This window comes from Cyprinodon tularosa, unplaced genomic scaffold, assembly GCF_016077235.1.
Source record: "Cyprinodon tularosa strain WSP-4 unplaced genomic scaffold, ASM1607723v1 ctg81, whole genome shotgun sequence".
In the NCBI taxonomy this organism is placed as follows: Eukaryota; Metazoa; Chordata; class Actinopteri; order Cyprinodontiformes; family Cyprinodontidae; genus Cyprinodon; species Cyprinodon tularosa.
This window is the reverse complement of record NW_024039574.1, coordinates 548,381-571,322: the sequence shown is the minus strand read 5'-3', so window position 1 is coordinate 571,322 and position 22,942 is coordinate 548,381. Positions and strand designations below refer to the sequence as shown.

The 22,942-nt window shown below is 38.2% G+C and overlaps 1 protein-coding gene across 2 annotated transcripts; it reads left to right on the top strand.

Annotated features, from left to right (window-relative positions):
- Nucleotides 1–540: 540 nt before the first annotated feature.
- LOC119774354 (polymeric immunoglobulin receptor-like) lies at nt 541–14,176 on the top strand. 2 transcript variants are annotated; one of them, XM_038271816.1, is made up of 9 exons: nt 541–594; nt 2,365–2,697; nt 2,858–2,962; nt 3,056–3,157; nt 8,654–8,953; nt 11,590–11,889; nt 12,281–12,379; nt 12,474–12,520; nt 12,601–14,176. In XM_038271816.1, exons 1-9 carry the CDS (start codon nt 552–554, stop codon nt 12,724–12,726), a joined length of 1,455 nt encoding a protein of 484 aa, XP_038127744.1. In that variant the 5' UTR covers nt 541–551; the 3' UTR covers nt 12,727–14,176. The 2 variants fall into 2 exon arrangements, with proteins under 2 accessions (XP_038127744.1, XP_038127743.1); XM_038271815.1 differs by having other exon boundaries at nt 2,858–3,157.
- Nucleotides 14,177–22,942: the final 8,766 nt, after the last annotated feature.

The window sequence follows — 22,942 nt, the reverse complement described above, 5'->3', positions numbered from 1 at the left end:
CCGACCAGACCTCGGCGCCGCGCTATGACGTAATCGGCCTTCGAATCCGGTCTTCTAAGGATGCGTCCTAGGTTTTCGAACAGAGCCAAAGTCTGACCCTCAGCATGTGAAGGATGCATGTGAATGATATGACAATAGACATATGACAATTGAAAACAAGTGATCTGGCTCTATGCTCTCAACAGGAAACAGGTCATATCCTCTGAGCATAAAACGTTGTACTGTGAAACACCACAATGCTTTACGATGCTGAGCTGGAGATTTTTTCTAATGGCTCTGAATATTTTGCAGCAAGTTTATGTGATGTTGATAGAAGAAAAAATAATTCTAAAATTGACTTTATAATTTGGGCTTATTACAAGCAATTAATCACAAGCAATGTATACACACATATTATATACAGATAACCATATCCTAAGTGAACCATGTTATAAGTTGATATATTAACATACATATGCATAACTTGGTTAAACCACCGCAACTTCCTGTACCTCAATTTCATCATAGCAAGATCAAGATCAGTTCTGTATTTTCAGGTCTGCTACAGCTGAATGATGTCGTGGAGCTTTGGTAACGTTTGCATCTGCCTCTGCTGTACGTTTACTTGGATTTAGAAAATTTCATAAGACCTTTGGGGTTGATAAAAATATGTTTTAATTGGTAATGCTGTGTTACTGATTGATATAGCAAATGCAATCAAGCATGTTTTAGAATTTGAATCTGGAGGTTGGGTAACTTCAAACAAAAGCCAGAAATGTTATCATATTTTATACATAACCTTAACAATTTTATATTTTTTCATTGAAAAATAATTATTTTTGCAAAAACTTTCTTTTTATAATTTACCACTGCTACTAATAATATTAATGATAATAATGACACTAGTAATAAAACTTACTACTTAAACCTACAATAATAATAGCTTGGACAAGGGCTTGGACATATTACCCTATCAACAGCAGCAAATAAAACATACAACCAGAGGAGACAAAAAATCTAGAATGAATTATACAAAGCAATTTCTCTATTCAAAGGATATAGAACTATTTAAACGAAGATGTGTTCTGTTATTTTGCTTTCATCAAAAAAAAGAGAAAGATGAGTTGTTATAATCGTAAACGGTGATTCAGGAAATCCCATGTAGTTAAACAAAAACGATGGATGAGGTTTTGGCTAAATAAACAATAATCTTTAATATACAGAATATTTTCTTAAGTTTATTTCAGCAACTTAATTCACCAATCAAAACAAGTTATACAAATGAATTAAACACTGAACGGTGTTTTCAAGCCTTGACTTGTGTTATGTGTATTTTCCACAAAAAAAATTTAAAAACACAACAGTTAAGATCAGAAAGATACATGGAAAATGTGGGCTTAATGAAAATTATATTTATTACCAACTTAAAAGTTAATTTCAAATGGTACTTTTGTCTAACAATTATGCCTCTGAAGAAATTATATTTTAAAGTATTGGATATTAATGTACAAGGAGAATAAGAATGTTATTTGAAGAGAGGTATTTCACTTGAAGTGTGAGGAAAAAGCTTGAACACAAATAGTTTTTGCCAGTTGGCTAATACAGTATGAGTACATTTTGAAATCTTTGAGAAGTTAATCTTCTGGAACAGAATAAAATTTAAAAGTTAGAATGTAAAGTTTCACATGTCTATATTGGTTTTTATTTAGTGCTAAACATTCTACGTTTAATTTTTAATTTAAGTGTAAGTTCATAATTGCAAAGAAAATTAAAAGTAAAATCTTTCTTCTAATGTGATGAAACATAGCAACACTGAACGCAGATCTCTTGTTATAAATTGTAGATTTATTTTGTTTTATCTTATTGTTGAAAGGCACGGTTACTTAAAGCTCTAAACAATTTTGGCCCAGACAACTTGTTCTATATGAAAATTTTATTTATGTAAATATTCTTCTACAAAATATTTAGAGCCGTTTATTTGGAAGGTTGGAAGGTGAACCCTAGCTTTTCTTCTTTTTTTCTATTCATTAGTTGTTTTTTTATGTAGATCTATTGTGTTTTTAATAATAGAGAATCTTAACCAATAAACTGAGTTATTTTTAACAAAAAAATATTTTTTCAGGCAAAGTAAAATATTTATTTAAAATTCTAAATACAATTCATCTTTTTGACTGAGATTAGTTTTTATTTGATTGAGCAATATTGAGCCATATTATCTCAATAGTTTAGATGTAAACCACAAGTGCAGCCAAAACGATATAGTTTTATACCTTTCTTCTTTGAACTATACATGTACTCTGGTGAACCTTGCTGCATACATCTTCAAAGGTTACAGTATATTTGCTATGTTTCTTATGTCATGTTTTTTTTCTCTTTCTCTTGCAGTTGCTTCTTGTTGTGTAGTTAGTGCAGCAGCAGTGATCCATGAATCTGGATATGAAGGCAAAGGAGTTAATATTACTTGCCACTATAATTCCCAATATGAGAGCCATGAGAAGTATCTATGTAGAGGTGACTGTAACTATGATGCAGATATTCTGGTCAAGAGCACTGAACCACGGAGAGGTAGATACTCCATCAGTGATAATAAACAGAAGCATGTTTTCGTGGCGACCATTTCTTATCTAAGTGCTAAGGATGCCGGTAAATACTTGTGTGGCGTGACCAAGGTTGGATATGACCACTTCCCTTCAGAGGTATCATTGAAAGTAAAACAAGGTAATGAAGGCCTTCAATTGAATTATAAGGGTTTGATGAAGAATAAGTCTTTTGATTTGTTTTGAAGCTTTTTTCTCTCTATGGGAAAAGTTTCATGTTCTAAGCATAACCTGAAAACAAGCTGCAGTTGTCTTCATCTTTAATTCTAACTTTCTAACAGAGTGGTGCTGTGTGAAGACCAACAATATGAGTGGGATTATAGGAAGTCCCATTACGTTCTCTTGTCCTTATCCAACACAACACAAGAATAATAGGAAGTTCATCTGTAAGGGAGATCACCGTGACAGCTGCGCTGATGTAATGATAATTGGAAACAGGTTCACTCTGCAAGATAACGTCTCTTCGAGCTCTTTCACAGTGATGGTCACCAGGCTGGAAGAAGGGGATGGAGGAATGTACTGGTGTGGTTCAGACGCAAAGTGGACTGCAGGAAATTATACTAATATTCAACTGACAGTCGGTAAGACACCAAAAAACAGAAGAAAGAAAAAACCACAACAGATAAATAAGAATTTAAAGTCCTAGGGAAGTCATATTTAAGATTTAAATCACTCTGGCTTAAATATGTAAATGTACTCTTTATCAGACCATATTGTCCCAAAAGTTAGAATATCTCTACAAAAAAAAAAAATCCTGTCTTAAAATCTGTGTTGTTTTTGTTATTTAATGCAGGCCATTTAGTTACAGTATATGTCAGCTTGTACACCTAAATTTGGCCAATCATATATCAATGGTAATCTGTCAATAACATTTTTTTGGGCATAGCATCTTGATTCATATGTTGCAGTTAGTATAGGCAACGGTTGAAATAAGAAATGAGAATCATTTACTTTACCATTGAGTTACATCAATAGGATGGGCGTCTGTGTCTTCGGCAGGCGTAGAGCTAACAGGACTGGCAGGGCTGCGAGGCAAGGGCTCAAACATGTACGGCTGTAAGCCTTCTACACCAAACGAAGTTTCTGCCGCCCTGGCATGGTCTTCCACAACAACTTCGTCCGCGCTTTCCTCCTCTAGATAAAAAATGTATGACAGAGGAGACTCATCCACGACCTTCGACACAAAACTATCCTCCTCTTGCATGTTTCCACTGTCCATAGCGTTCCTTGACAGTGTCATTGCTAAGTGCTACTTGGTCCCAATGTAATTTCCCATTAGGAATCACCTAGCACTAAGTTGCTAACTGTTTAGCAAGATGCTTCGAGACAGTGGCCACAACCAAACTTGCTTGCGAACCTTCCGCCACAACAATCCCGACCCATCACATTCACTTTATTCACTCGTGTAAAATTGGTCATCACTCTGGAGAATTCGGAACTGCAGCCGTTGGAACAGCCGCTTCCCTACGACTTTAATAAGTTTCTGTTTTGTTTTTATTCTCTTCAGGAGGTTGAGAAGTTGATTGCAAATTGTGTAAAGACATTTATTCAGCTCTTTAGTCAGTGATCTGGTCACGTTTCTTTGTAGGCTGTTAAATATCTCACTTTAGTTCACATATCAGTATCATGATCATACCGCATGACTTGTGAAACTACTGTGTCATGCACGACTACTGCAAAGAGACTAAAAATCCAGCGGCAGCTTTTTCTGTTGATACCTACTTTGCAAAAGCTGGTAGATTGTCTTGAATACTTCAGAAGTTTTACAGTTTTTTTTGGATTGCTTAAGCAAGATTTTCAAAACAGGGCCTGTGTTTTCAAAACACTACACACAATTAGCACCACCACACCCAATTAGCAAAACACTACAGATCCTTTGCATAATTAAACACTACACTTTACAATAAAAACCACACTTTGTTACCATATGAAACTCACACGTTTCACATTACTATACTCTGTTTGCACAAGTTACACCCTGCTGTGATAAACCTAAAACACTTTTAGCACTTCTACTTCCCTATGATTAGAGTTGGCTACCATCAACAAAGTACAAATATAATGTAAATTCACCAAACACTACACAAGACCAATGTTGCAGACTGAAGAAACTCATTTATTTCTCAACACGCCCAAAATGTTGACATGGAGATTCATAATACTGTAACAAAATGTCACTTTACGTATTGTACTGTAAGTTTACTGTAAAAAAACAAAACAAAACCAAAACTAGACATTGTCTCTTCGCCTAGCTGGATCTAGCCAGAGAATTTCATCAACATCGCAGGCAATGTTGTCATTAGCAAGACACCTTGGAAACACCTTGCCCACGACCAAAATCTAATAAATTAGCAAAGATTCCCAAAGGAGTAAATCATGATAATCTAATTAAAATCAAAATAACTCCAATTGGGGAAAAAGTTAAAACAATTAAATGCGGTCTGTTTAACATAAGATCGCTTTCCTCTAAAAGTCTACTAGTTAATGACTTGATTTGTGATAATCACATTGACTTGTTTTGCCTTACAGAAACCTGGCTGCAGCAAGAGGATTATGTGAGCATAAATGAGGCAACTCCTTCAAGCTATTTAAATTTTCACATCCCCAGAAGTTCTGGGCGAGGAGGAGGAGTAGCAACAATCTTCCAGTCTGACTTACTGATTACTCCCAAAACAATTAATACCTACAACTCTTTTGAACATTTAACCCTTAATTTCCCTGATCCAAATTTCAAGGCAAGAAAACCTCTTCTTTTTGTAACTTTGTATCGTCCACCAGGTCCTTACTCTGAATTTTTAGATGAGTTTTCAGAGTTCCTTTCTGATTTGGTATTAAATACTGACAGGGTCATCATAGTGGGAGATTTTAACATCCATGCTGACATTGAAGGCGATAGCTTAAGAGCAGCCTTTAATGCTATCTTAGACACTATTGGCTTTGTTCAAAATGTGAATAGTCCCACGCATTCTCATCTTCATACTTTGGATCTTGTGCTGACATACGGCATAGAATGTGAAGAAATAACAGTATTTCCTCACAACCCTGTCCTCTCTGACCACTTTCTAATAACCTTCAGGATTACTTTAACAGAGTTCTCCTCCCCCAAAAGAAGGTTCAATTTTAGTAGATCTTTATCAGATAGTGCAGTTATAAATTTTAAAGAATCTGCTTTACTTTCTCTCTCCTCTGTGTCACTGAGCAGTGCTGCAGAGTGCAAAAGCTTAGCTTATTCCCCTTCACAGGTTGATGATTTTGTTGATGGGGTTGCTAGTTCTCTGCGTATTGCCTTAGACAACGCAGCTCCTTTGAAAATTAAAACCGTTAAAAATAGAAAGCTTGCTCCTTGGTTTAATGCAGAGCTGCGTACTTTGAAGCAAAATGCTAGGAAACTGGAGAGAAAATATCGCTCCACAGGCCTGCGAGAGTCCTTCCTAGTCTGGAAAAATGGTTTACTGCTGTATAAGAGGACCCTTTGTAAAGCAAGAGCAGCATACTTCTCCTCATTAATAGAGGAGAATAAGAATAATCCTAGATTTCTTTTTAATACAGTTGCCAAACTCACCCAGAGCCATAGCTCTGTTGAACCGTCCATTCCACCTGCTCTTAGCAGCAATGATTTTATGGGATTCTTTATAAATAAGATTGATCTTATTAAAAATAAGATCATAAGCACTCCTCTATCCGCGATTGTACCTGAGGTAGTCATGGAATCTGAACCGGGTTTAGACTGCTTTGATCCAGTTGAACTCTCTGAATTAGCAAAATTATTGTCTTCATCTAAGCCTTCAACTTGTATGTTAGATCCAGTTCCAACCAGGTTATTTAAGGAGGTATTCCCTTTGATCTCCTCCTCCATTTTAGATGTGATTAATCTATCTCTGTTACAGGGATATGTACCTAAAGCTTTTAAGGTTGCTGTAATTAAACCTCTGCTTAAGAAACCGTCTCTTGACCCAGATGACTTGGTCAATTATAGACCTATATCCAATCTTCCTTTCTTATCCAAAATTCTTGAGAAAGTAGTTGCCAAACAAGTTTGCGATCACTTCCACCATAATGAACTTTTTGAAGAGTTTCAGTCTGGCTTTAGAGCTCATCATAGCACTGAAACAGCTCTGGTGAAAGTCACTAATGATATTCTCATGGCCTCAGATAATGGACTTGTATCTGTGCTCGTCCTGTTGGATCTTAGTGCTGCATTTGATACAGTTGACCATAATATTCTTTTAGAAAGACTTGAATATTTTGTTGGAACTAAAGGAACAGCACTAGACTGGTTTAAATCTTATCTATCTGATCGAATTCAGTTTGCTCATGTTAATGATAGATCTTCAACACGCTCAAAGGTTACCTGTGGAGTACCACAGGGATCAGTGCTAGGACCAATTCTCTTTACTTTATACATGCTCCCAATTGGTAGAATTATTAGACAGCATGGGATTAATTTCCACTGTTATGCTGATGATACCCAGCTATATCTGTCTATAAATCCAGATGAAGCTAACCCATTACATAGATTACAGGCATGTCTTGAAGACATAAAAACCTGGATAACTCTTAACTTTCTGCTCCTGAATGCAGACAAAACAGAAGTTATAGTCTTTGGACCAGAGTCTCTGAAAAAGAAACTGATTAGCCAGTCACTTCATTTGGATGGGATTAAACTGATTTCAGATAATAAAGTAAAAAATCTTGGTGTTATTTTTGATCAGGATCTGTCATTTAAATCCCATATCAAAGAGGTTTCTAGAATTTCCTTCTTTCATCTGAGGAACATTGCAAAAATTAGAAATATCCTGTCCAGGGGTGATGCTGAGAAACTAGTCCATGCATTTGTTACTTCAAGGCTGGACTATTGTAATTCTTTACTATCAGGAAGTCCACAAACTGTAGTTAAAAGCCTTCAGCTGATCCAAAATGCTGCAGCCAGAGTCCTAATGAAAATTAAAAAGAGAGATCATATCTCGCCTATCCTGGCTTCTCTTCATTGGCTTCCTGTTAAATCAAGAATAGAATTTAAAATCCTCCTTCTCACATATAAAGCCTTAAATGGCCAAGCTCCATCTTATATCAGAGATCTGATTGTTCCTTATGTTCCTAACAGAGCACTTCGCTCTCAATCTGCAGGTTTACTAGTGGTTCCTAGAATTTCTAAAAGTAGAATGGGAGGCAGATCTTTTAGTTATCAGGCTCCTCTCCTGTGGAACCAACTACCAGTTTTAGTCCGTGAGGCAGACACCCTGTCTACTTTTAAGGCTAGGCTTAAAACTTTCCTTTTTGATAAAGCTTATAGTTAGGGTGGCTCAGGTTATCCTGAGCTATCTCTATAGTTATGCTGCTATAGGCTTAGACTTTTGGAGGACATAGGGACCCCCATTTCATCATTCTGCTTCATTCTCTCTCTGTTCTCCTATTCTGCAGAATCTGTTAGTTCAATCTCTAACCTTCTGCTCTCTCTGCTTTTCCTCAGAGTAGCTTTGCCTCGTCTGTTCCTGTTTGGCTGTGACGTCATCCTGGAAAGAAACATCAGCTGTGCTGCTTCTATCAACACCCTTGTTTATAGATGTTGGAGATCGGCCTGTTTTCCAGTGTGGTCCTTTTTCTCTGACCGTGACTGAGTGGATGTGCTCTCTTCGTCCTCTGGCATGGGAGCTGCCTTGGAGCTCGTCTGCCTGGCTGCGTGTTTCCTGGACGGGGCCGCCTTTTACAGCTGCTTTTTGTATCTCTGCTTCTGTCTCCTTGAACCCCAGTCGGCCTCGGCAGATGGCCGCTCACACTGAACCTGGTTCTGCTGGAGGTTTCTTCCTGTTAAAAGGGAGTTTTTCCTCTCCACTGTCGCTACAAGCATGCTTAGTGTGGGGGATTGTATTTGAGTCAATGAGTCAATGCAATCAACTGGTTTTCCTTAGATAAAAAACTTTGTATCAATTTGACTGTATGATCTGGTTGAACTGTAAAGTGCCTTGAGATGACATGTGTTGTGAATTTGGCACTATATAAATAAACTGAATTGAATTGAATTGATTTAAGCCAATGTAAAATCGATTATTCATAAAGTTGCACTTTCCACTTTACAGAGTGGTGCTGTGGGAAGACAATCAACATAAAGGGCAATCTGGGATATCCCCTTAGTTTTTCCTGCCCTCATTCACTAGGACATCAAGAAAATCTGAAGTTATTCTGCAAGGGGGATCAACGCAGCAATTGCACTGAAATGTTAAGGAGTCAAAGCAGATTCGTTCTGCAAGAGGAAACGTCCTCTAGCTCTTTTTTGGTGATGGTCACAAAGCTGGAAGACAGTGATGCCGGGACATACTGGTGTGGCTCACAGTCAAAGTGGAGTTTTGGAAATTATACCAAGATTGTGCTGTCCGTAGGTAAGGGTTTATTATTTTGGAAACACTGCACTTTATAAGAAACTAAATACCACACATGTAAAACCTTATTTATGTGATAACTGGATGGGGTTTAATAGAAAAAAAATATATAGGAAAGCATTTATTAACATTTCTAATAAGTACTACTGTATTATCACACAAAAGAGAACCAAAACAAGAAAGTGATATATGGTTAACATACATGTATGTGATATGATTAATGTTATTTCTTCGACTGTCTCTCATTCTTTGTCTTCTGTTTCTACCAGCTACTTTTTTTTGTATTTTAATCTGCATTTAAGAAGATAGTATAAAATTGAATCATGCAATAAGGTGGTGTAATTTTTTTGTAATTTCTCACCTAAAACCAAAAGAAACCCTCCAGCTGAAATTATGGACAACCAGGAGAGTCACAAAAAAAAAACAGCCCTTTAAAATCAAACGTTTCAATCATATTTCAAGCTCTGAAAAAGAGGACTCAGTTTTCGTGGTGGAGAGACAGTTAGGTTTCACAAAATTTTTATTTAAGATGGAACTGTAGAGAACGGCGTCGGTTCCTAATGCAGGAAGCTTTGCAGGGGTAGAACACAGGTTAGTGACCACGTCAACCTGGCAGAGGATGATTATGACTGTGTGAGTCACTAACCTGGTCTTAAAGTTCAGTCCATGGCCACAGGGAGGGGTTAGTTACAGCCGGTTGGCTCAACAAGACGTGGCAGATGTTGCCCAGAGAGTCCCAGATGCTGAAGTTCCAGAGGTCGGAGGACAAAGGAAGACAGGATAATACAGAGGCGAAGCCAAAGGCGGTGTTGAGGACGTGTTCAGGATTCAGAGCCAGGAGAAAAGAGATCTGAAGAGGTACCAAAGGGAAATCCAGATGGATCCAGAAGGAGTCTGAGGACAGGTCAGGCAAACAGATCAGAATGGGTACAGGCAGGCTCAGAGGTTCACAGACAGAACGGGTCAGGATCAGACAATCAGAATCACTTAGATACGCTAAAAAACTCTCTCTAAAGGCACAGATAATCTGGCACTGATGAATGGTTGAGGGCTAGTTAAATAGAGGCTGAAGTAGGTGGATCAGATGAACTGTAATTAGATCCAGCAACAGCTATGCAGATGAATGAGTAATCAGGAGTGATGCTATGAGATGAGCCGAGGCTTCAAGGTGTGTGTCAAAAAACGGAGGGGCCGTTTTCCCGATGCGTGTGTCGAGGCGTGAGGTTTGAAGCCTCTCTACCGTAATACTACGTGGCCACTTCAGGAAGTGCTTCGGACAGCGCAACAATATCAACAGGCATTTAAACAGCCTTAGTATGCAGTCAAGCAACATATTCTCATTATCAGTTCGTATGAAATCCTACAAAAAGTTATGCACAGTATTTCGTACGTTTTGGACGTTTTTCCTCGAAAAAACAGATCAGTGCGCATGCGCAGCCAGACAGACGAAAAAAGCAGATCCACGGACGGACATAAAACTGGGAAAAAGAGTGCAATAATTACTTCTTGATGTCTCTCACTAGGTTGATTGCATCTTAGGGTTAGGGTCAGGGTTAGGGTTAATTGTATGTTAAAGTATATGTTATTGAATGGTGCGTAACAGGCACATGCACAAGGATATCATGTCTCGAGGCAAGACGTACAAATACGACGAAATACAAACGAAATAAAAAACGTCCAAAACGTACGAAATTACGGTGCATAACTTTTCGTACGATTTCGTACGAACTGATAATGAGAATACACTGAGTCAAGATGTGGGAGTTTGTAGGAGAGTTGCTATCAGTTGGATAGAGTTTGGATATATTCTAAGAATAGATTGATTGGAAAAACAATCAATTTAGTTGGTTAAAACTGTTTTGGTCAGATTAAACAACGTATTGATCAAAATCCAAGCAAACCACTGGTTATGGTTGTAACATTAGTGTTAAGTAATATTAATTTCTACTGAGCAGTTACTGTACCATTGCTAGTGGCGTCAGTTGTGAGACATGGACTACCATTCCTGAGGTTTTGGGATCGAGCCCGATCTTATACATTTGAAAGTTGCGATAATAATTTGCATAACTTCCAACCTGATTAAAACCAAAAACTGTGGAGAAATTATTTTTGAATAAAAATGACTTTCACTTTTCACTTTCTCTTATTGCCCAATTTGCACAAACACGTCACTGTCTGCTTGAGCTTATTTCACTAAAATGGCAGAAAAACAGTGTACCTTAACTAATTGTTCTCTTTTAAGACATTTTACACAAAAAAACAACTTAAACAAGATTTCCAGGAGCTAAAGCTAAGAACTTTAATACCATGGTTGGTCTGATGTCAGAGCAGTGTTTTTATTTATCCATTTGTTTTAATCATGTCCTCACATTTCTAATGGGACAACCTATCCCTCTTTTTGGTTTTCATTTTTTGTCAAATACTGTTGCTAATTTTGCTTAATACTTGTAAAAGTCTTTTTTAATCTTTATTTCTTATTGATGTCAATTAATTATTCCTATATTTTTCTTTTCCTGTTTCTTATAGTGTTTAATGGAAAATATTGCTTTGGGTTTTGTTAGTTGCCTTTTGCATTGCATCCAGAGTTGTTATGTTAAAGATCTGTGTTTTTTTTAAATTGTATATCTTTCTGACAGAGTGGTGCTGTGTAGAGACAAAAAAGATGGGTGGCATTGTGGGATATGCCTTTGATATGTCTTGCCCATATCCACCACAACATTGGAATGATGAGAAATTTCTCTGCAAAGGAGAACACCGCAACAGCTGCACTGATGTGCTGCTGAATCAGAGCAGATTCACTCTCCAAGCTAATGAGTCCGCCAGTTCTTTATTTGTGAAGATCACAAAGCTGGAAGAAAGTGATGCTGGGACATACTGGTGTGGTTCAGATCCAAACTGGAGAGCTGGAAACTACACCAAGATTGAGCTGTCAGTAGGTAAAGCAGTATAAGCAATGTATGATTAGGAAATATACGTAAATCCTTAACACAAATATTAAAAACAAATTGAATGCAAAAAAATTGAGTATCATAGTGATATTCAGGCTGCTTTCTTTTTTAAATTTGGGATTTTTGTTAAATATTGAAATTATTAATTATAAACAATCGCTAAGTAACACAATAGAAAATAGTCAGATATATGTCGTATATATCGTATATATCTGGCTATTTTGCTACCTAGTATTTCAGAGTAATTTTATTTTTATCCATGATTATAGATGAGGTGAAGGCTAAAACAAATGCAGACTACATGCCAACCGTTTTTCAGGTGCTTTTGATTGAACGGACGCACATGTAAGTCTCTCAATTTTCTTTTCTTTCTTTTCAGGTCCTTCCACTCTTAAAATTGTGGTTTACATCATTCCTGCTCTCCTCCTTGTGCTTTTATTTATTGCAGTGATTGCAGTATATAAATGCACACAAAAAGGTATGCATTACATCCATAGGTAAATAAATATTTTAAACAGACATACTGTAACTGTAAGCCGCAATTGTAAGTTACCAAAAAAATTGTCTTCAAGGAGCCACAAAAGACAAGAAAAGGAGAAAGCTCGAAGCTCTACAAACGGTAGGTGCCTGTATTGACTATGGTGTTTCCATTTAGTCATTTATGATGAACACCTTTCTGTTTTTGATTATATTTCCTAGATTTCTGAAAGGCCAGAAGATTACGTTTACAAGAGCTCCAGTCACAATTATAAAGCTGTGGATTTCCAAGAACAAGTTTATGAAAACCTCAAAACAGAAAACGATATTTCCTCTGTTTATATGTAATGCAGGGCACCTCATAAAGAGTGATTTGTCATTTAACCCTGAGCATTTGGAATTTCTGGCTAAAGCTTCCTTTCTATGATATAGAGAACATATTATTTAAAACAACTCAAGCAAGCAAATGTTGTATAAAAAGTTTGCAATCATACAACTGTAGCCCAACTGGTAGTTTTTTTTTTTTTTTATAAACAACACAAATACAGTATGTGTTCATAAATAAGAGATTAGTAGAAACAACAACCCAATTTGAAAGCTCAAATGCAACCTTCAAATATAAAAATTTTTTTTAGCAAAGCTGTTTGGTATATCCATTTAACATGATTGTAGTTATAAGATGAAGTCTCATCAGTTTACTTCGGGACCAAAGCGGCTTGGAGCTTTATTTACTCTGCTGTGCCATTAAATGGACTGTAAATGTGAAAGCAGGCAGAGAACTTGCAATTATACCTTTGATCGGGAGTGTGAAGCTTTTGAAATAATTGCCAACGAATAAGAAGACAGTGGAACAGTAGAATAACATCATAATCAAGTATGATGTACATCCCTTTTTTATTGACTTCACCAACCCTCACAGTACCTCTCCAATAGGCCCTTTTATAGAACTTTTGTTTCCATTTTATTCACTTATAGCTGGAGTTGTGGCATGAAGCTAAGCCTCTGCAAAGTAAAAAGAAAAAAAAAACAGAAACAGCTATGCTAAGCATGTCCTCCTACATAAACTTTGAGCTATCTGCACAGTTTTCAGTTTGATCCACCCTCACCATTTTGGTTCTTAATATTTTGTGGCCAATTGGCAAACAGCAGGCCATACACATCATATGGCGGCCTTGTTTGGCCTGTCTTTAATGCCTCCTGAGCCAGGGTAAAAAATGTATCAGTAAAAATAGTCACAAAGAAGGTATAGTAGAATGGGGCCAGTGAAAAAGAGGCTATCATTGTGTCTTTCTGTTAACATGATGGCATAGATGGATTTAAACAGAAGCGGGAAGTAGGTTGTGATGTGTATGTTTTTTTGTTCTTTTATTTGTGAATGTATGAATTATGCAAAAAAATGCAATTATTTCAATGTTAAGTTTTGCAAAAGTAAGGAGTCTCTTTTTTTGTTGTTTTAGTATAAACTTCTGCTTCTCATTTCTTTTCTATCAGGATTTGAATAATACTTACATCAACACAAGCTTCTTTATATGCTCAGTATCTTTCTGGGTTTTGAAAATATTCCAAAGCCTTGACAAAAAAGAAAACAAATAAGCCCCTTTTACCACTTTTTGGACTGCATACTCACTGGCTTCCTGTTGGACTGATGAAGCACAACCCAACTCTATTTATGAAGCTCTATTAAGCAACCACAGCTGCCACAAAGTGCTATACATACCAAGTAAAGTTAAAGTTGTATAATAACATAGAAGTTTAACGGATTAAAACAAATATAATAAAATAAATGCATTAAAACAAATAAAACCATACAAACAGAAAGTCTCATGCTGTGTTAAAAACCAAGGAATAAAAATAGGTTTAAGACGAGTTTTAAAAACAGATAGTGAAGAGGCTTGTCTAATGAGGAGGGGGAGCTCATTCCACAATTTAGGAGTATCAGCTGAAAAAACTGTGCATCCATTTTCACCTCTGTAGCTCCAGAAGCAGCAGTTCAGCTGACCTGAGACACTGAGTGGGCGCATAGGGGTGGAGGAGCTCAGAGAGATAAGGCAGAGCCAAGCCATTCAAAGATTTAAAAACAAATACAAGAATCTAAAAATTAACTGTAAAATGCACAGGCAGCCAATGGAGGGAAGCCAGGATGGGGTAATGTGCTCCCTCTTATGTTCTCAAGTTAAAAGGCCTGCGCCTGCATTTTGCAACAACTTGAGACATGCGAGGGGAGACTGGCTCACCCAACAATAAAGTGCATTATATTAGTCCACACTGAAAAAAGTGTAACATGTGGCTGTTCATTCAAACTAATGACTTTTACTGTAAACTGGATAAAATTATTGATTTGATTGTGTAACTCATTCTTTTTAGATTTTGAGACATCAAGTTTGACTTACCGTATTTTCACGACTATAAGGCGCACTTAAACGTCTTTTTTTTTCCTCAAAATGTGCGGTGCGCCCTATGGTGCCCTATGTGTGTTGTAACTGCGACTTTTGAGACCACCTCATTGAGGAGATGATGAAAGAGTGGCTGAATGTAAGGAGACCAGCTGTTTTTTTTCCCACTCATCACCATTAATCTGTAACTCCATGCGTGCCCATCTCACAGCTGATGTGAAAAACATGGGGAAACAAATTAACGCTGTGCTCGCTGTTCAACCGCTCAACATCGGTGTGAACCGGACCCAGCAGGTGCAGCAGAAGCAGCGAGTTTACATGCAAAGTCAATGGTTGACGCGCATATAGGTGCAGCAAAAGGTCCCGCAGCGCGTTTTGGTGCAGCACGTCGGGAGCGTTTAAGCATCTGATGCACCGCCAACGCGCTGCTGCTGCTCAGATGGAAAAATTGAAGTTTTGCTGCTGGACGCGCCACATCAACCAATCAGAGAAGCTGATCTGGGAGCTGACAGCGAGACAGACAGCGCTCTGATGACATATGATATTAACGCAAATGAAAAGGCTGGGTGGATGCGTGGCTGAGACAGGTGTATGTGAGAAGACTAGGTGGTTTTTTCCACGCATCACCATCGCTGCGTGCCCATCTCACAGCCGATGTGAAAAAAAGATGAATCAAATGAACGCTGTGCTCGCCGTTATCCCGGGGGGTCTGACAAAGGAACTTCCACCGCTCGACATCGGTGTGAAGCGGCCGTTCACAGTAAGGCTGCGAGCGGCGTGGGAGCGATGGATGACAGACGGAGACCACAGTTTCATGATAAATGGAAGGCAGCGCCATGCAAGTTACGCCACCGTTTGCGGATGGATTGTAGATGGACTGTGTCTGCTGGCTCTGTTGTTCAAGCTTTCGCAAAAGCCGGCATTATTTCTGAGGAGCTGCGCTGCACGGAAAGTGACTGACAGCGAAGAAGGGGAAACTGGCATGTCTGATTTAGCGCAGCTGTTTTATTCAGAGGAATGCTGAGGATAACAGAGGATGATGACTTTGATGGGTTTGATTAATACTTTGTAATAAATACATGAATAAAGCACAATCATACTCAGTTTTGCTCCCGCTCTATTTTTCTACCTGAAAACTTAATTCAACAGCAGCGGGCGCGTCTCCTCCTCTTCAGCGCGGTGGCTGGCAGGTGTTTTTTCATCTAAATAATCTAAATCTTGCAGCTATATTTGCTGTGATCAGTGGGAATAAAGTAGTTTTAATATGTTTTTAAGTGAGAAAGGCCACCTGAAAACTTAATAATTGCAGTCAGTTCATCCAGATTATCTACGGTATTTCTGTCGGAGGCGCTCAGACCCCCACATACCAGCGGTGCACCGACAGGAGAAATCCTTTCGTTCACCGCGGCTGCTGGCAGGTGTTTTTCATCTAAATAATTTTAGCTGCAGGCACCAGGATACCGGTAATAAAAGCGAACATATTCCGTCGGCAGGTTTCAGGATTTTAAGTTAATTTAGGAGTGATCACAGCGCTGTGTCATCTGCGATGTGTCTGTCTCACGGCCAGCTGCCAGGTTTGATTAATACTTTGTAATAAATACATGAATAAAGCACAGTCATACTCAGTTTTGCCCCCACTGTATTTTTAAATACGCAGTAGAGGTATTTAAAGGTAGTAGAGGACATGTACCTGTATATAAAAAACGCGCCCTATAGTCCGGTGCGCCTTATGTGTGTGTTAAATACAGAAATGGGACACATAACTGAGAGTGCGCCTTTTAGTCCGGTGCGCCTTATGGTCGTGAAAATACGGTAACCTGAACTAAATACATATACAAAGGACACAAAACAAAGTTTTTGATTTCTCTCAATATTAATATATATCAATTTATGACCTGCAGGTATTATTTTGCTTGTTTGAGTCATATGTGAATTGCGCTTTTGCGCGCTGCAGTCAGAACATGTTATCAAGTCCAAGTTTTCGTCGTCTCCAGATCCTAGGTGGATTTCGCCCATTAATAAATGTAAGTAGCAAAGCACTTGCAAGTAATCAATGTTATGCTATAGCTGGAGTTTGGAGTTTTGTTCGAGTTAAATGTTGAATGCTGGCAGCAGGAGCCTCCAGTGTTATGTTATAAAGAGCAGGAGGGCTGTTGTGGTGAGCGTGTTAGCAAAGAATGCTAACTGCTCGGACAACTGTTACTGGGAACAAGGTTACTGGGACCAAACACCATCACTTCAGTTTTTTTTTTTTTTTTGTAAAAAGTTCAGAGTCAACCACACTGTAAAAAAAGTCAGTAAATTTACGGTAAAAAAAGGTAAAAAACCAACAGTTTTTGACCGTCGTATCCAAAAACATTGCATTACCGTAGAAATTACATGGAACTACCGTAAGTCGAAACTGCAAAGAAAGTCAGTAAATTTACGGTAAGAAATGGTAAAAGACCAACAGTTTTTGACCGTCGTACCCAAAAACGTTGCATTACCGTAGAATTACATGGAACTACCGTAAGTCGAAACTGCAAAGAAAGTCAGTAAATTTACGGTAAGAAATGGTAAAAGACCAACAGTTTTTGACCGTCGTACCCAAAAACGTTGCATTACCGTAGAATTACATGGAACTACCGTAAGTCGAAACTGCAAAGAAAGTCAGTAAATTTACGGTAAAAAAAGGTAAAAGACCAACAGTTTTTGACCGCCGAACCCAAAAACTTGCAAAAAACCCGGTAAAAATTACATGGAACTACTAAGTCGAAACTGCAAAGAAAGTCAGAAAATTTTTACGGTAAGAAATGGAAAAATCCGCAGTTACTGACCAGAATTTTCACGGGGCATTATACTGCCGTAGAAAATACTTTGGCATTATCATAACTAAAAAAATATATACCCCCTAAATAATTGTGACAGTCACGAATGTAAAAAAATTACATAAATATATTTGGTAAAAATATAAGTAATTGTAAATTTCTTAAAAAATGGAAATATTCCCAAAGCATTAAAATTACCCTAAATTTTAACAAAAGAAATTCACCAAAAATTTAAAAAATTTTTGGGCGGGATTTTTTAGATCTACAATGTAAAAAGCTAAAAAGCCCTGCAAAAAATTTTTTCCCCAAAGAACAAAAAGCGGTTTGTGAATTTTCCGGGTTTTTTTTTTAATAATGCCTTTAACCCCAAACGAAATTTTCAGAAAAAAAAACCGGGCCCATCGATCGGACCCCCCCGTTCCCAAAAACACCAAACCCCCACCCCAACCCCAACACTTATGTTTAAATTTGATAAATTAACATTAAAACTAAATGTTAGCCCCCTTCTTGAAAGAGCTGAAATTTTGGTTTTTCCAAAATTGCGTTTCCCCCAAATTTGGGAAAGGGCCCAAAAGGGAAATTCCCACCTAATTTTTCACTAAAACACACTTTTTAATTTACTCTTAAAAAAAAAACTACAACACCAAACCCTCTTCAAATCGGGCCCTAGATTATTCTCAACTCTAATCAAAAAAATTTAAAAACCAAGTGGGGGGGGTTTTTAAAACCCTTTATCTGATTTTAAAACCCTTTAAATTAAAAAAACCCAATTCTAGTGTTTTTTCCAAAAAACCTAAAAGTTGAAAAGTCACCCACATTGAAGTTTCAAAAATTTCCCACATTTGGTTTTAAATATTGCTATTGTGGGGTGGGGGGGGGGGGTTTTTTCCTGGGGGTTTTTTTTTTTTGTTTTTTTTTTTTTTGGGGGTTTGTTTTTGGGGGGAAAGTTTTTATTTAAAAAAAATTTTTTTGGTTCCCGGGGGGGGGGGGGGGGGAGGGGGGGGGGGGGGGGGAAGGGGGGGGGGGGGGGGGGGGGGGGGGGGGGGGGGGGGGGGGGGGGGGGGGGGGGGGGGGGGGGGGGGGGGGGGGTGCTGTTCCCCTTTGAAACTTTCACGGGGGGGTATTGCTACTACAAAAACCATTCCCAAAGTTACCCAGAAGGGAAAGGGAAAAAAAACCGTGAGGGGAAATGGTGACTGGGACTGCCCTGTATATTTTTTGAGGGAAAGTTATTTTTAACATCTGCTAAAAGGGCCCCCCCTTGGGGGTTGAAAAAAATCCACAAACCAGAAAAAAACAATAATGAAAAAAAATACCCCGGGAATGCTCCCCGGGAAAGGGAGGAGGCAGACCGGATCCAGAAATTGCCCAACCCAAATCCCACGGGCCCTGTATTTGGGGGACCCCTTTCTAAGATTTTTTTCATTTTTTTTTGTGAAAAATAGCGGGGTTTTACAGAAATGGAACTGTTATTTGTCAGAAAAAAAAATAATTATCTAGTTTGAAATTGCTGCTTGATCCTTCAGCATCAGCACAAGATTCTTTTAACTCTGTTCCTGTAGTGGTGCCCTTTAACTAAACACAAAAAGGGTCACTGTGCTAACAAAAAGGTTGCTAACAAAGGGTGCTGAGAGCCCAGTGGGCCTGGCCCTTTGACAAGATGCTGCTACTGCCCTTTGAAATAAAATTTTTCTGGGCAAATTTTTGCCCCGTTCAGGGGGAAAGGGCAACACATCACGGGTGAGTCCCTTTCACTTTTAAAAACAAATTTTAGCTAACTTTAACCAACTGACAAAAAAATTTTTTTTTTTTTTCGACCCACCTGTTTATGTAAATGCACTCCCAGCAAATATATTTTTACTATACGGAACTTTTAAAACTTCACAGATGAAAACATTTTCCTTTAAATTTTTTCTGTAGGAACGGCTGCATAGATTATTTTCTGGCTATTTTAGACTACATGTGCTTAAAGTTATTTTTAAATTTGGCAGAAGCAACTTTTTCCAATTTTGGGTTCCCAAAAATTTTTAAATTTTAAAATTACTTTGAGTGGAAATGTTCAGGCATGAAAGGGTTAAATTTTCTGAAGAACATTTTTGGGCTTTTGTTTCAATATTTTGGTAATATTTAGAAGTAAAAAAGCTTGGCATCAGAGATATTAAATTTTAATTTTTTCCCTTTTGACGTTTTGACCTCCCCCCCAAAATACTTGCACTAAAGTCACGGGTTTCCAACGGGTTTGAAGGTTTTTAAAATAAAAAAATTTAAATATAAATATTTTACAGTTTTTCCCTCATTTTGGGGTGCACCCTCTCAGAACAGGAATTAAAAATTCCTAAAACTACCGGGGCAATCCAAATTCCCTGGGGTCACCATCTCCCACATCAAAAATTGGGTTTTGGGGCAATTTTTTGCTTTTGGTACATTCATTTGGGGGCTTGGTTTTTTAGGGTAACCAAAAAATCTTTGCTTTTATTAATTAAAAATTGCTTTTTCGTTATAAACAAATTTTTTAAAGCCATTTTTAAAAAACTAAACTTTATAAAAAGAAAGGAAAAGAAACAAACCCTTGGGGGGGGGGGGGGGGGGGGGGGGGGGGTTTTTTCCTTTCGGGTCAAAATGACCCGCCACTGTTTTAAACCCCCCCCCCCCCCCCCCCCCAAAATCCCCAAAATGAAATTTTTTTTAATTTGGGAGTTTTTTAAGACTTTTCCAATTTGGGCCCCCAACAAAAAAATTTCCCAGTGTTGTTTTTAAAATTCTCTTTTTCCATGTAAGCTGTAAAAAAAAAAGGTACAAAGAGGGGTTTTCGGGTCAAAATAAACCCTGGGGCAAAGGGAAAGAAAAAACCCGGGCCCACGAGTTATTTACAAACCATAAAATTTTAAACAAATTTTTAAGTTGTTTTCTCAAAATCAATCAGTAGCAGAAGAAAAGCAAGATTTGGAAGGCCAATTTTCCGAGCCAAAATTTTGCCACTAAAACTTTTTCACACCTACTCAAGACTGATCGATTTGATGACCGTGAAAAAAGACCAGAAAATTTGTATACAGACAAACTTGCAGCCATAAGAAAAGGTAGGGGAAAAGGGGGTTGGAGGGGTTCCCCCTACCCTACAATCCAGAGCCTGATGTAACAGTGGATAAAGCAACGGGTTTCCCCATTTTGGGAGTTAATCTTTTTTCATATTTGTAATAAAGTAAATTTTCACTATTGTTTTTCTTTAAACTTTTTTCTGTGACACTGATACAAATTTCACTGATGCTAATGTCTTTTGCCCAAAAGGGTTTTGTTGCCCTTTTCCCAGCAAAAAGCCCAGCAAGCCAGCAAAATAGGGGATCAAGTCAGGGGTGGTTTCCCAAATCAAGCAAATGCTTGGAAAATCCAACCTATACGGGAAATTCAACCAGGGGGATCCCAGAAAAAGAACCGGGGTTTTTGCGAGTTGTGCTTGATTGACAGGGGGACTGAGGGGTCAAAAAGTCCCTGTAAATTTTTCTTCAACTCTTAGAACTCGGCCCAGCAGCCCCTGAAAGGAAGATCACCAGGGTTGGGTACAGTTCGAAAGAAAAAGCCTGACTCCCACCGGGCACTGCGGGGTCAAAGGGAGAGAGGTCTTCTCCTCAAAGTTTTGGCCTCCCACCCCCCAAACCACCCTATTTTCCCTACCTCCCAAAGAAAAACAAGAATTTTTTTTTCTTCTAAACACACGCACAAAGACGGCGACACAAGGGGCCCGGGGAGGACGGGAAGCCATTTTATCCGGAAATTTTCCAACCAAACAAAGGGGGTGTGGACAACCAAAAAGGGTTAAATTGGAGCATATAGCGCAGAAGAATACTGCCCGCTGGCCCCGGTCATCTTCCAAAAAAACATTGATGTGTCCTCCTCAATCCCTTTGGGAAAATTTGGGAAATAAGATCAACCCAACCTGGAGGTCTCATAACACAACAAGAGGGGGGTTTTTTCCCCGGGACAGCTAGGAAAGGCACTTGTAACCCACTCATTGAAAAAAGGGAACATGCCCCCCCGCACAAAAGCCTCACAGCATTTTTTGTAAGCTTTTCAAGTGCAGCCCCTCCTGATCAACCTGAGGATCCACTACCCAGCCATTTTCCCCACTAACCAAGTAAGGGGAAAGAGATGTCAGTTCGCCCCCCAGACTGTAAAACACAACTTGTGCTGCAGGTGTAAGAAATAAAACTGCAAAGACTGTGCCCCCTTGCATACTGCCCTACATGTGCCAATTATTTTGAAGGTTTTATTTTTTTTTCATATTTTTGTATTGTACATCCTCTTTTTCACTGGAGAAAAGTAAAAGAAAATTTGTCACTTTTGATGATAAAAATCACGAAACTCATTTTGCACATTTTTTTTTCTTAAGCCATAGAAATTCAAGTTTGGGGAGGGAAAACTCAAGTAATTTAAAACATTTTGTGGTTTAGTGACAATAAACAAATAAATTTGGTGTTTAAAATTTAAATTTAAACTGCTTATTTTGGGGTTTAGTGAAGACGGGGCATTTTGACCCGGAGGAAAAAAAGGGTGTATACAAAAATGGGGGAAAAAAACAGACAAAACGTGTCTGTGTTGAATTTTTCAACTTCCCCAAAATAAACATCAGTTCATTTGTAATTTTTAACCCTGCATAAGTCTTAAAGTTGTCATAATGTGAAAACATAATTAATTAATTTTATTTTTTTTTTTCAAAATCTAACCTGAATTGGTTTAAAATTTCTCCCAATTTATCCTGAGTTTTTTTCTAACAGGTCAGTGTATGAACCATTACTCCCAACCCAAAATCAACCATTTTTCTGAAACAGATTTTGGAGGGGCATCTTGTGAACCCATTAGTTTGGGAACATTAGGGTCTAATAGTCCCAAAAACAACACAATGTTAAAATGTCTGAGAACTGATGAACAAAATATCTGGGACCAAGGGAACAGCCCCGAGAGAAAAAGAGGAGTGAGGGGTGAGGAAAGGAAAAAGTTGGGAGGGGAAAACAAAGAAGAGCAGAAAGGCGAGGAAAATCTCCATTTTTCCCTCATCCAACCAACATGGGTGAAAACCCACAACATGACGCTGATGGAGGCCTCCCACCCCCACTGTTTTATCTTCCCCCTTTAAACCCCAAAAAAAGAGGAAAAAAGAAACCCCCAGGAGTTTTAAAGGGAACAAAGTGACTATGGAAATTAAAATGTAATGTAATTTCTACAGCACTGTACAGTTTTCCTTGAGGAGATTGTCCTGTGGCTCCTTTTCTACTTTTTTTGTTCTCTGCATTTCTGTCTTTTTCTTTCTGAATCACCAAGGCATGGTCCATGAATAAATTATAGCAAAAGCGTAAATCAGTGTTCCTCAAT

Excerpts from the sequence above, each read along its gene's own strand:
- LOC119774354 (XM_038271815.1), top strand. The coding sequence starts at position 552 with ATGATGTCGTGGAGCTTTGGTAACGTTTGCATCTGCCTCTGCT. Across the intron at positions 3,158-8,653 it reads TAATATTCAACTGACAGTCG|AGTGGTGCTGTGGGAAGACA; the intron begins GTAAGACACCAA and ends TCCACTTTACAG. Across the intron at positions 11,890-12,280 it reads CAAGATTGAGCTGTCAGTAG|GTCCTTCCACTCTTAAAATT; the intron begins GTAAAGCAGTAT and ends CTTTCTTTTCAG.